Raw genomic sequence first — 12,617 nt, 5'->3', positions numbered from 1 at the left:
ATCTAAAAATACTGTGTGTAAATTTTATCTCAATAAAGGTATTTTTGAAAAAACAGTCTCTGACTTTCTGATCTCCAACTGTCTCTTCCCTCACTTTAATTTGGATCTTCTCTTTTCGTTGTTTCTACGATCCCTGGCATCTTTAGTTTGGATTCTTTGTCTACAACAGTTTCTCCTCATTGTGCAAATGCTGATGATGCCCAAATCTTTTTTCAGATTAACTGTCTCCAGAATCTAGACCTGTGTTTATACTGCTGGTCACAGACACCCCCATCCATTATGTACCTAAAATTGAACTCATTCTCTTCTATACTCGTATACCCACTTTGTTGCCAACATTCCCTGTTGTTGAATGATACATCTACCTCATAGCTTAAGCCAGAAATCTGTTTATCACTTATCTTTTCTTCTTTTTCCCACCCAGTTATTACAAAGTATTTTTGGATTCTACCTCCTATGGCTTAAAATGAGCTATTTCTTTCCTACTACTGATACAAAAAAGTTCACAATCTTGGAGTCATGTATATTTCTTTCCCTTATACCTACCTCATTTCTACTCCCTTCACCAAGTCCTCCCAGTTTCCTCTGATAGTTCTTAAATTCATTCATTGCCTAGCCCCTACTTACCTTTCCAGATTTATCTTATTATCACACTTTCCCCTCATTTCTGTAGTCTCTCCATAGATAATGTTACTTTCACTACAGGACTCTTGAACTTGTACTCTAACTTGCCTAGTGATTCCTACTCATCCTTCAGTTCAGAATACCCCCTTTTTTGGAATTCTTTCTTGCCCAAATTAAGTTGTCTTCTTATAAGTAACTTGCCTCTTAAACCTGTGCAACATCCATTCTACTTGCTGGCTAAATTTATTTCTGTGCTTAATTATTTGATTAATGTTCATTTCCTGACTAGGCTACAAAGATCATGAGGACAGAGGTGGTCTTATTTCTGTTTGTCATTTTTTCCCTAGTGTCCAGTATATTATAGATCACAGAATATTTGTTAAATGACTAGGTGGTCATTGTCACTATCTTGGTGAGGCCACTGATAGTACTACCTCTTCTGAATTTTTGTCACTAATACTTTTTACCTAATTAACAAGTAGTCACCTAGCAGAGGTGAAATCACATTATTAATTTCTCAACCATGGAAATTTTCTGTCATCCACTAAAAGGAGAATTCTTAACCCAATTAGATTCTAACTGAGTCTCCCTAGTGTTTGTCTTGCTCTTTTCTAATACTTTCTGTATGGTGTTGTGAAAGTGTTATTCTGCAGTACAGATAGGTTCATGATAAGCTTCTGCTTACAACCATTTGATTGTTCCATATTATTCTCTTTTATCACTTCCCCTTTTCATTATGCATCAGTAATATTCAAATATTTGTAGTTCCCAAGGCATACTATTTGTATATATGATATTTCTTCTTCCTGGTACTCCCTAGGAGCTTCTTGGTCTCCATTTTGCTAATTCCTTGGTAGCTCCTTATTAGCTCAGCTTCATTGTTGCCTTACCTTCAAAGAGTTAGAGTTGCCTCTTAAATATTCCTATAGTACCCTGCCTTGATATAGTACATATCATACTGTATTAAAAATGCCTGTTATCTTGTCTGTCCCAGGAACATGTCTTTGATTATTCCAGAACCTGACATAGTGCCTGGTGCATAGCAAAGTGCTCAATGAATTCACTCAAGTATGTATTATGCTGAAATACTGAGGTTTAGATATCTTAAACCTTAGTATCTAAGTTGGGGCTAAATCATTGTTATGCACTTTCAATAGTGCCTAGGAAAATTATAATACTAGGAGAATTATTTAAAGCACAAATGGAAGATCAATCCAACATAAATAGGTTCAACTTCATTACAATTTAATAGAAATGTAGATTAAACAATATTAGGAGATAATTTTTGCCCATTAGATACCCAAGGATTATAAATGATTCATAATGTGCAAGGTAGGTGGATATGATGAACAGTCACAGAATGTTAAGAGTAAATGAGCACAACCTCTTTATAATACTGTCTTGCAGTAGCTATTAAAATGTTAAATGGTCATAGTTTTTGACTCAGAAATTTAACTTCTAGTTATGTATCCAATTGAAATCTACTGAGGTGTCCAGAAATATAAGTATAGGTTGTTTATTGTAGCATTGTTTTTAAAGATGGGAATTTAGATGTCACCTATATGTTCACCAGTAGATACTGCTAAAATAAATGATACTGCATCCATAGGGAGAAGTCATATATAGTTTCTAAAAATTAAGTTGAGTTATATTTAGTAGATGTTATATTTAGTAGTTAGGCTAGGCTCTAATAAATCTATAAAGCAGGCTGTAAAATAGTACATGTATCGGATGCGTCCATAAATAAATACATAGGTTGTAGTATTTATAGTATATGTGAGGTATATGTCTTTTTTAAATACTAAGTATGCATTGTAATTACTGGATAATTAGAAGATTAAGAAACAATAATACAGTGCAGACTGTATAGTTTTGTGGTGCTGTCAATTGCAAGCATGAACTGTACACTTAATTTTCCCCTTTTTTCTAAATAGAATGCCCAGTGTTTACATGGGGACATTGCACAGTCACAAAGAGAAATTACATTGAAAGGCTTCAGAGAAGGTAGTTTTAAAGTTTTGGTGGCAACCAATGTGGCTGCCCGTGGTTTGGACATTCCCGAGGTTGACCTGGTGATTCAGAGTTCTCCTCCACAGGTAGGAAATGAGATTTGATTTGGGGAAAATAAGATCAACTGTATAAATTGTTCTTTTGTGTACAAAATAGTGCTTTTGATGTGAAAAATATGTTTTTAGCCATTTTTTGTTATTGTGTTAAATTGATGAAAATCTGATGCCTTTGCTAATGATTAACTTCGTTATTTGGATTTGAGGCATGGAATCATGCAGTGGTATTATTGAAAGCTAACATATAAATAGCCCTGGAAAGAGATAGATAAAAAGGTATTAAATCCCATTTTTTTTTTAAAGATTCATTTACTTATGCCTCCAAGAACTGGGGTACAGGCAGGGGGTGGGGTGGGGTACTGAGGGGGGTGAGAGGATTCACTAGAGACAGAGTGGGGAGCAGAACAGGCAGACCGATTGAAATACACTGCTGAGGGGAGCAATAGGGGAGATAGGAGAGGTCTGTGGGTAGCTCCCTGGCCCACCAGGGATCAAACTTGTGCTGCAGAGGCTGCAGGTAGCTTCACAGGGCTGTGCTTAACCCCTTGTACCACCAGGGAGGCCCTAAAACATTGTTATTATTAGTAATAGGTTTGTACTATTAACATTATTATTATTTGGATGCTGGGGAATGACTGACTTGCCAGATTTTTAACAAGTATTTCCTATCTTATTTTTAGGATGTTGAGTCCTATATTCATCGCTCTGGACGCACAGGTAGAGCCGGCCGGACAGGGATTTGCATATGTTTTTATCAGCCAAGAGAAAGAGGTCAACTAAGATATGTGGAACAAAAAGCAGTAAGTAGAGTTAAATTATTTCAGGCTTATTATCTATAGTGCCTTAGAAAAGAACTCTTTTTATACTTGTCCTCACAAATAGATCTTTGTAACTTTTCTCAGTTTAAGCTGCCATTGGATGTGAAGCATGTGGAGAGCTAAATATATACTAGCTGCAAGACTTTGTGTTAATTCTGCATTTATTGTGACACAGAAAACTGACTTTCTCATTTTTCTTTTGAATTTTCTCCCTTGATACTAAAATCAAAAATGCTTTTAGTCCAGCTTTGTAAATGGTGACTGTGACATTGTCTTGTAATAGTTAAGATTATATTGTGTCATGGTAAAATGGCCAGTTTCTTTAAGAAGTTACACATTTTTTTTGGTGGCCTGGAATTTTTTTTTTGGTACTATTTCACATTTTTTATAATGTGCATTTTTATGTTCTATTTCCTTGTAACATGAGATAAGATATTTAGGGGAGAAAGTCGGTAGGTATAAATAGTATCTTTTCCCTTGTTTTGAATCAGCTTTATTTTGTAAGTGAGATTCATTGTATATTAAAGTCACTTCAGGAATTTTTTTTTTCTCCATCTAGAATTTGTAATTGATGCTTTATATAAAAAAAGTAGATCTCTTGATCTGCTAGGGATTGGAAATCTTTTTTTTTTTTAAGTCCAAGAAATGGAAATTCAACAAACTATATTAATTTAGGAGTTAATTGTAAAGACTTCCATTTTTCTTTAATGTAATTCTTTCATTTTCAGGGAATTACTTTTAAACGTGTAGGTGTTCCTTCTACAATGGATTTAGTTAAATCTAAAAGCATGGATGCCATCAGGTATGCTTTCTGACCTTGCTGAATGATTTTTTCTTTTATATTAGGCTATTCATCTTTAAGCTCTCCTAGTTCAAAAAACAGAAAATTTAGTCAGCAGTTTTATCAGCAGTTACATTAAAATGCAAAAATGTTACTCTTTCTTTTCCCATTCATTCTCTTACCTTTAATTATTTCCCTTTGCCTTGACCAAGAAAATTTACTATTTTTAAACCATAGGTCTCTGGCTTCCGTTTCTTATGCTGCTGTTGATTTTTTCCGACCATCAGCTCAGAGATTGATAGAAGAGAAGGGTGCAGTGGATGCATTGGCTGCAGCATTAGCCCACATCTCTGGTGCCTCAAGTTTTGAACCACGATCTTTGATTACCTCTGATAAGGTAGAAATGTGTGAGAAAATTGTATGGGGTTGAGACAGGGAACCTTCACTTTGCACAGCACAGTTGACCCCTGCTTTATAGTCGATTCACTATGTGAGCAAATCACTTCACCATGAGTCCTTCATATTAAAATATAAATCACTTTACAGTTTAATAATTCACGTTACAATTACCACCAAGTAGACCATGAGGATGGGGCATTTGAATAATTGTTAGCATATGAGCTAATCACAGGTTAATTTATTGGTTTGATCATCTTTTGTCATGGTCTAGTTTTTTTTTTTTAAAGATTTATTTTATTTATTTATTTATATAAGCACTGGGTGCAGCCAGAAGCGCAGGAGGGTGAGAGAATTCACCAGAGCCAGAGCGGGGAGCAGAGCAGGCAGAAGGACCAAAGTACACTGCTGAGGGGAGCAGCGGGCGGCAGGAGAGGTCTGCGCACCATGTGGGACCCTCCTCTGGTGGCCGGGGAGCAGCCGGGGATCGAACCGGCACTGCAGAGGTCGTGCGCAGCTTCGCAGCCCAGCGCTCAACCGCTGCACCACCGGGGAGGCCCAGTCACATTCTAGTTTTGTTTTGTTTTGCTTTTTCAGTGAAGTAGAGAAATGTTTTCTTTTTTGGTCTTTATGTGTACTTTTTTAACAAATGGTTGTTGAACTGCATAAAAATACTGTACGAAACTGTAAACATGGGTCCTAAAGAGTATTAAGAAGAAAATCTCAATTAAATTGAAACAAATTATAAAATAGCATACTGATGGTGAAAAATTAGTGAATTAATACAAGAGTTTGATTTTTCCTGTCCACTCCATTAGCAAATTCTAAGAAAATAACCTTTTCCAATTCAAGTTACTTCACTTATTTTCAGGAGCTTTTTAATAAAAAAACAAAATTCAATATTTTTGTTTTGTTGTATAAATCACAGTCTTCTATAAGCTTAGCTATATGCTGAAATTTCCAAATTATGCCACCCTAGAATGAGTGTCAATGTATTACTGCGTTCACATTCAATATTTTTATTATACAATTATATCTGTAGAAGGAATTAGTATTGTAATGTGTGTGTCTACTGTACTGTATTAAGTGAAACTTAAATACCAGAATCTTTTCTTCACTTTGTAAGTTGCTGTGATACCGTGCAAACTGAGAAATAGACTCTGCAGTTAACAGTGTACCAAGCAAAATAGGATTGTCTGTATATGTGGAGGATGTGTGTGTGTGTGTCTCTGTGTGGGTATCTATGTGTTTTGCTGGGTTGTTAAACCATATCAGAGCAATTAGTTGCAAGTAATTCAAGATTTTGTCATTCATTGTGATATAAATGAGAGGAACACCCATCAATAATAAGTAGAGGGATGTGGGGGAAAGAGGGTGGGACAAGAGCTACTGGGAGAGGAGGAAAATAGAATTAGGGCAGGTATGCGTTAATTGAGTTATGTGGTGTAGCTTAAATGAGTACAGCTTGGGTGTCTGATGTTTTCTGCCTGGCAGGCATTAACGGGTTAGCCAAATTGTCATCTTGCTGGGAGCAACTTTGTGTGTGATTCTTTGTCCCCTCTATATAGTTATCTTTTTGAAAAATTTAGATCCAGTTGAAGTTCATGTGTTACATTTGGTTCCTACATCTCTTTTAATCTGGAACTGTTTTCCCATCTTTTTTTACTGATTTTTTTTTTGAAAAGTTTAGATAAGATATCTGGTTTAGTATCTTTTTGGATTTCTTTTCTTTTTTTTTTAAAGATTTATTTATTTATTTATACCAGAGCCAGAATGGGGAACAGAACAGGCAGACTGACGGAATACACTGCTGAGGGGAGCAGCGGGCGGCAGGAGAGGTCTGCACACCATGTGGGACCCTCGTCCGGTGGCCGGGGATGAAACCAGTGCTGCAGAGGCTGCGGGCAGCTTCGCAGCCCAGTGCTCAACCGCTGCGCCACCAGGGAAGGCCCTGGATTTATTTTCTTTATGCATCATTTCACTTTTGCCTTTATTCAATCTACAATGAACTATAAGTGATGTCAAAGTTTGATTTTATATTCAGTTAAACAGTTTGGCAGGAATACATTTTAAGTGATACTGTACACTCCTCATAACATCAGGAGCCATTTAATGTCAGATTGTTCCAGTACTAGTATGCTTACTTTGATTACTTGTTTGAGATGGAAATTGCTTCCATTTGTTATGGTATATTTTGCTCATATAACTAGTAAGTAATCTGTGGGGTGCTACTCAGCACTGAGCAAAAAATATTACAGATAGCAAATACCTATGCTTAACTACCCACCAGATACTTCTTAAGAAAATATTTAAACCATACTTCCTAAGAAAATGTTGAGAAACACTTTTTTTTTTTTTAAAGATTTATTTATTTATGTATACAAGAGCTGGGGTACAGGCCAGAGGTGTGGGAGGTGAGAGGATTCACCAGAGACAGAGTGGGGAACAGAACAGGCAGATAGACCAAAGTACACTGTTGAGGGGAGCAGCGGGTTAGTCAGGGGAGGTCTGCCGCACCATATGGGTTGCTCCCTGGCCGGCTGGGGATTGAACTCGTGCCGCAGGGGATGTGGACAGCTTCATAGGTTGTGTCTTTTTTTTTTTTTTTTTTAAGATTTATTTTATTTTTATGCATACAAGAGCTGGGGTATAGGCCAGAGGTGTGGTGGGGGTAGGTGAGAGAATTTTCCAGAGACAGAATGGGGAATAGAACAGGAAAACTGACTGAAATACACTGCTGAGGGGAGCAGTGGGCGAGTCAGGAGAGGTCTGCTGCGCCATGTGGGTTGCTCCCTGTCCAGGGATCAAACTTGTGCTGCAGTGGTTGAGGTTAGCTTCATAGGTTGCATCTTCACCCCTTGTGTCATCAGGGAGGCCCCATAGGTTGTGTCTTAACACCTTGTGCCACCAGGGAGGCCCTTAGGAGATACTTTTAGAGCCAAGAAGTATCTAAGAGGTTTTAGTCGCAACACTTATTTGATAAAAAAAAAAAAAATCCCTTTGTAGTAGATGGGTCATCCAACCTCAAATTCAGTCTCTTAGAAACTGGGTTGATAGAGGTTTGAAATTTCTTTCTTTAAGTTAAACCAAAATCCAATCTTCACCATGAATGTTCTACAGGTAGAACATTCTACTGGGTTGTTAGAGATATCTTTCTTGATCACCTTATCTAAAGAGGATAAGGTGAAGAGAGACAGGAGAGGTCTGCTGCGCCATGTGGGATTCTCGCTGGCCGGCGGGCATTGAACCAGCACTGCAGAGACTGCAGACAGCTTCACCGTGCTCCGCTCAACTGCCTGTGCCACCAGGGAGGCCCTATATTTCTTCTTCACATTGATCTGTTTGATTGTCAGTAAAGCTTTATAGAACAAATAATTTTTGCTTACATAATAGTCCTACAAGAGTTTAAAGAGGTTTATTTTTATTTTTTTACAGATTTATTTTTATTTATTTATGCATATAAGAAGTGGGGTGTAGCCAGAGGTGCCGGGGATCTACTGAAATACACTGCTGAGGGGAGCAGCGGGGGAGACAGGAGAGGTCTGCTGTGTCATGTGGGTTAGCTCCCTGGCCTGGGATCAAATCTGTGCTGCAGTAACATTTTTGCAATTTTAACCCCTGCTCCACCAGGTAGTCCCCTAAAGAGGTTTATATAACCTATTTTCCTCTCCAAGTTTGCTTTGGCTTCTTCAACTTTTTCTTTTTCTTTTTTTTTTTTAAAGATTTTATTTATGCATACAAGAACTGGGTTGTCAGGCCTCCCTGGTGACACAGAGGTTAAAGTCTCAGCACTATTAAGCTATTGCCAGCCACTGTGGCCTGAGTTCAACCCAAGGCCAGGGAGCTAACCCACATGGTGCAGCAGACCTCTCCTGGCTCATCCTCTTGCTCCCCTCAGCAGTGTATTTCAGTAGATCCGCCTACTCTGCTTCCCTCTCTGTCTCTGGTGAATTCTTTCACCCTACCCTGACTCCCCACACCTCTGGCCTACATCCCAGTCCTTTTCTTGTATGCATAAATAAAAATAAATTTAAAATAATGAACTGGGGTATAGGCCAGAGGTGTGGGGAGGATGAGTGGATTCACCAGAACAGAGTGAGGGAGCAGAACAGGTACATTTTTAACTCCTGTGCCACCAGGGAGACCCAAGAAGTTATTTTTTAAAACCCATATTACACTGTTGAATCAGCACATAATTAAGCCATGAAAGGCTATAGAATTGGAACTTTATTGTTCTATTGTTGTTTCCTCCACACTTTAAACCCCCAAACATAATACAACTTTTCTTCCTTAAGGGATTTGTGACCATGACTCTGGAAAGCCAGGAAGAAATACAGGATGTCAACTGTGCTTGGAAAGAACTTAACAGAAAGCTGAGCAGTAATGCTGTGTCCCAAATTACCAGAATGTGCCTCCTAAAAGGAAATATGGTATGCTTTTCTAGATTACTAAAAAGCTTTTTAGTAAGTTGCTATAAATGCTTGAAAAGACTAGACAGTTTCGGTCCTTCTTTCCTTTTTTGAAGCCCAAAACTGTAAATACTCCTTGTATTAGTTTGTTTCCAGTTGTAAGTTTGGGCAGTTATATTACATAATCCATTGCGCTAGAAAGCTGTAAAGTCATTCTGCTTAGTTGGGCTATTACAATACCCAAGTTATTTAAGTTTCTGACTTCCATACATATGTATGGTTGTGTATGTTTATTCTCTCAGTCTAAATAACTTAAGATTACAACAGCTAAGCTGCTTTGTAATTGAGAGGACACACAAAATACTGGAAGATAATGATGTGAATTAAATAATAGTATACTACATTCATGAAATAACAAAGTTAAAACTGTAATTTTAGGGGCTTTGCTTTCTTCCAATGCTTTTGAGAAAATGTTACATGTATTCATCTAACTTTAGTACATTGTTTCATTCTGGCCTGGATTTTAAACTCAGTTGTTTCTTGGAAATAATCTTTTTTAAAGTTTAAGAATTTGTGGCAAGTATGAGAGAAAAATAGACATTCAGAAAAAATGTGGAGGAGAGGAAAACTATAACAAGATCTTTAGGACACACTCATTACTATAACTGAGTATTAAATTAACTTTCAACTTACTGGCAACCAAGACCAAAGAGGAAACATCTTGGTTTACATCATTCTCATTATCTGATAAAGTATTTAGTTACTTTTCAGATTTAGAAAATATAATAAATAGCTACAATGTCGTGCATTTATATATATTTGCTTTTTTAATACTGTGAATAATTATAGGACACCTAAACTTCCCTCTTTTTTAGTTAAAATAAGATTACCAACAATAATTAGTATATTCATAAAAACACCAATTCATATGATTCTAAATAAAAATGTTTTTATTTTGCTTTTAGGGTGTTTGCTTTGATGTTCCCACAACTGAGTCAGAAGGGTTACAGGTATTTTAAAAATTTTATCTGTTAAATAGTTGAGTATTTCTCTAAAAGAGGGATTTAAAAAATCCATCAAAATATCATTATCATTATGCCTATATCAGTTAGCAGTTCTTTAAAATATTAAGTCTGCCTTATAATATTTTTATTATAATTTCAAACTTAAAAAAATAGACAACTTTACATAATGAATCTTCATGTAGTCATAAATCAGCTTCAGTAATTAACTTGTAGCCAGTTTTGTTTCATGTCTACTTCTATCTACTTCCTCACTTTCCTGTACTCTTTTAAAACATTCTGGGCATTCTATCCCTACAACCATAAATATAACTAAATATTAAGGTTACTTAAAAACAGTCATACCATAATTAAAACCCTCAAGATAATATAATATTATCCAATTTTGTGTTTGAGTTTCTCCTATTGTCTCCTAAATATTTTTAATATAAGGTGCACACATTGTATTTTGATGTTTCTCTGTTTTGAAAAATTTTCCTTGTGTTTTATCTGTTGAATAAAGATTGCCCACTAGATTCCTAGAGTGTAGAACTTTTTGTGTCTCTGTGTGTATTTATATACATATTTTGAAACAAGAATGGGAGATTTTATTTTTGTCTTTTTTAAAAAATTCATAATATGTTGTGAACACATTTTTGTGTCAACTATACAGTGTATTTTTAATGATTCCCTGGCATTTAGCCATAGTGGTGTCCAACTTTTATTAATCAGTGTCCTATTTCCTTACATTTAGATTATTTTCAATAATGTACTATTATAAATGGGACTGCCCTGAATGTTGTAACTAGCTCTTCATCCATTGCCATGTTTATCTCTTTAAGATGAAATTTTTAATATGACTGTTTGGCCAAAAGTTGTGGTGTTTTAAGATTTGGTCATGTCTTTACAAACATGGTATGAGTATGAATGTTTGTCTCTGTCCTTTCTTACCAACAAGTTATTTCAATATTAACTTTCCTTGGCTATTCATGATCATTTAATATAGCAGGTTATGATACAATGATGCTTTTATGAGCTCCTGGTTTATCTTGATTGTTTACCCTAGTATAAATTGTTTCCAATGGCTACATTTTTTAGTGCCCTACTGGTGTTGACAAATTTTTAATCTCCATCATCAGTTCTCACTTCTTTCTTCTGGACATACTTATTGAATATAGTGTAGTGATTTTATTGATTATCTGCTTTAGCTGAGAAACCAGTGCTCTCTTTTAGAATGTATACACTGAGTATAGATTTAAAGTTTGGAAAATGGGTCTAAAAATTTCTTCTGAGACTGAAACTTAGGAACTTTAGGTAATGACCTTTGAATATGTTTGTTTTCTAGTTTTTGTTTCAGATACCCTGAATTTAATGGATAGATATTTTAATTAATTATTTTTTAAAGATTTACTTATTGTTATATATTAATGCATACAAGGACTGGGGTGTAGGCCAAGGTGCGGAGGGGGTGGTAAGAGGATTTACCACAGACAGTGGGGAGCAGAACAGGCAGACTGACTGAAATACACTGATGAGAGGAGCAGTGGTGGAAACAGGAGAGGTCTCCTGTGCCATGTGGGTTATCTCCCTGGCCCGGATCAAACTCAGTGCTGCAGTGGCTGGTGATAGCTTGACAGTGCTGAGACTTAACCCCTTGCGCCACCATGGAGGCCCCAATAATGGTTATTTTAAAAATGAGTTTCCTATACTCATGTTTTGTTTATGGTTTCTACCTTGCATTTATATTAATCCTGTAAATTTTCCTCAACAGGCAGAGTGGCATGATTCAGACTGGATACTCTCAGTGCCAGCCAAGTTACCTGAAATTGAAGAATATTATGATGGAAATACATTTAATTCCAGACAGAGGAGTGGCTGGTCAAGTGGCCGGTCAGGCCGGTCAGGCCGATCAGGTGGTCGATCTGGTGGCCGGGCAGGTAGACAGAGTCGACAGGGCAGTCGGTCAGGGAATCGGCAAGATGGTAGACGACGAAGTGGGAATAGAAATCGATCAAGAAGTGGGGGCCACAAACGGAGTTTTGACTGAATATTTGATAGTTAATCTACCAACGTGAGCTTGCCTATTTCTGCCTAATCATGTACATTATCCACCAAAAATTAGGTCATCATAGTTGAGGTATGTGTCTGCTATTTGCAAAGAAGTTGGTCGTATTTTTTTAAAAAAGTATTTCACAAGAATGGTTGTAAACAAATCTACTTATCCAGTTATACCTTTGAATAAAAAAATCCTTTTATTGTCTTTTTTTATTATGCATAAAAATCTTTTAATATTTCTTCTAAAACATGGCAGTCAAATTAATCTTTTTTTTTTTTTTTTTTTAAGATTTATTTATACAAGCACTGGGTACATTCAGAAGCACGGGAGGGTGAGAGAATTCAACAGAGCCAGAGCGGGTAAAAGAACAGGCAGACCGATGAAATACACTGCTGAGGGGAGCAGCGGGCGTGGCAGAAGAGGTCTGCGTGCCATGTGGGACCATCGCCCGGTGGCCAGGGATCGA

At 36.7% G+C, this 12,617-nt stretch overlaps 1 protein-coding gene across 1 annotated transcript in view; it reads left to right on the top strand.

Annotated features, from left to right (window-relative positions):
- The window catches only part of DDX50 (DExD-box helicase 50), a 29,097-nt gene extending 16,736 nt beyond the window's left edge, over positions 1 to 12,361 (top strand). The window contains exons 9-15 of the mRNA XM_037495947.1: positions 2,559 to 2,720; positions 3,371 to 3,490; positions 4,237 to 4,310; positions 4,527 to 4,686; positions 8,981 to 9,115; positions 10,060 to 10,104; positions 11,867 to 12,361. Coding sequence (XP_037351844.1) covers positions 2,559 to 2,720; positions 3,371 to 3,490; positions 4,237 to 4,310; positions 4,527 to 4,686; positions 8,981 to 9,115; positions 10,060 to 10,104; positions 11,867 to 12,142 — 972 coding nt within the window. The 3' untranslated portion in view covers positions 12,143 to 12,361. The remainder of the gene's footprint in view (positions 1 to 2,558; positions 2,721 to 3,370; positions 3,491 to 4,236; positions 4,311 to 4,526; positions 4,687 to 8,980; positions 9,116 to 10,059; positions 10,105 to 11,866) is intronic.
- The last annotated feature ends 256 nt before the right edge of the window (positions 12,362 to 12,617 follow it).

The sequence above is a fragment of the Talpa occidentalis genome, unplaced genomic scaffold, assembly GCF_014898055.3.
Source record: "Talpa occidentalis isolate TD23 unplaced genomic scaffold, MPIMG_talOcc4v2.1 talOcc4.8, whole genome shotgun sequence".
Lineage (NCBI taxonomy): Eukaryota > Metazoa > Chordata > Mammalia > Eulipotyphla > Talpidae > Talpa > Talpa occidentalis.
The sequence above is the reverse complement of the archived record's forward strand: the minus strand, read 5'-3'. Positions and strand labels throughout refer to the sequence as shown.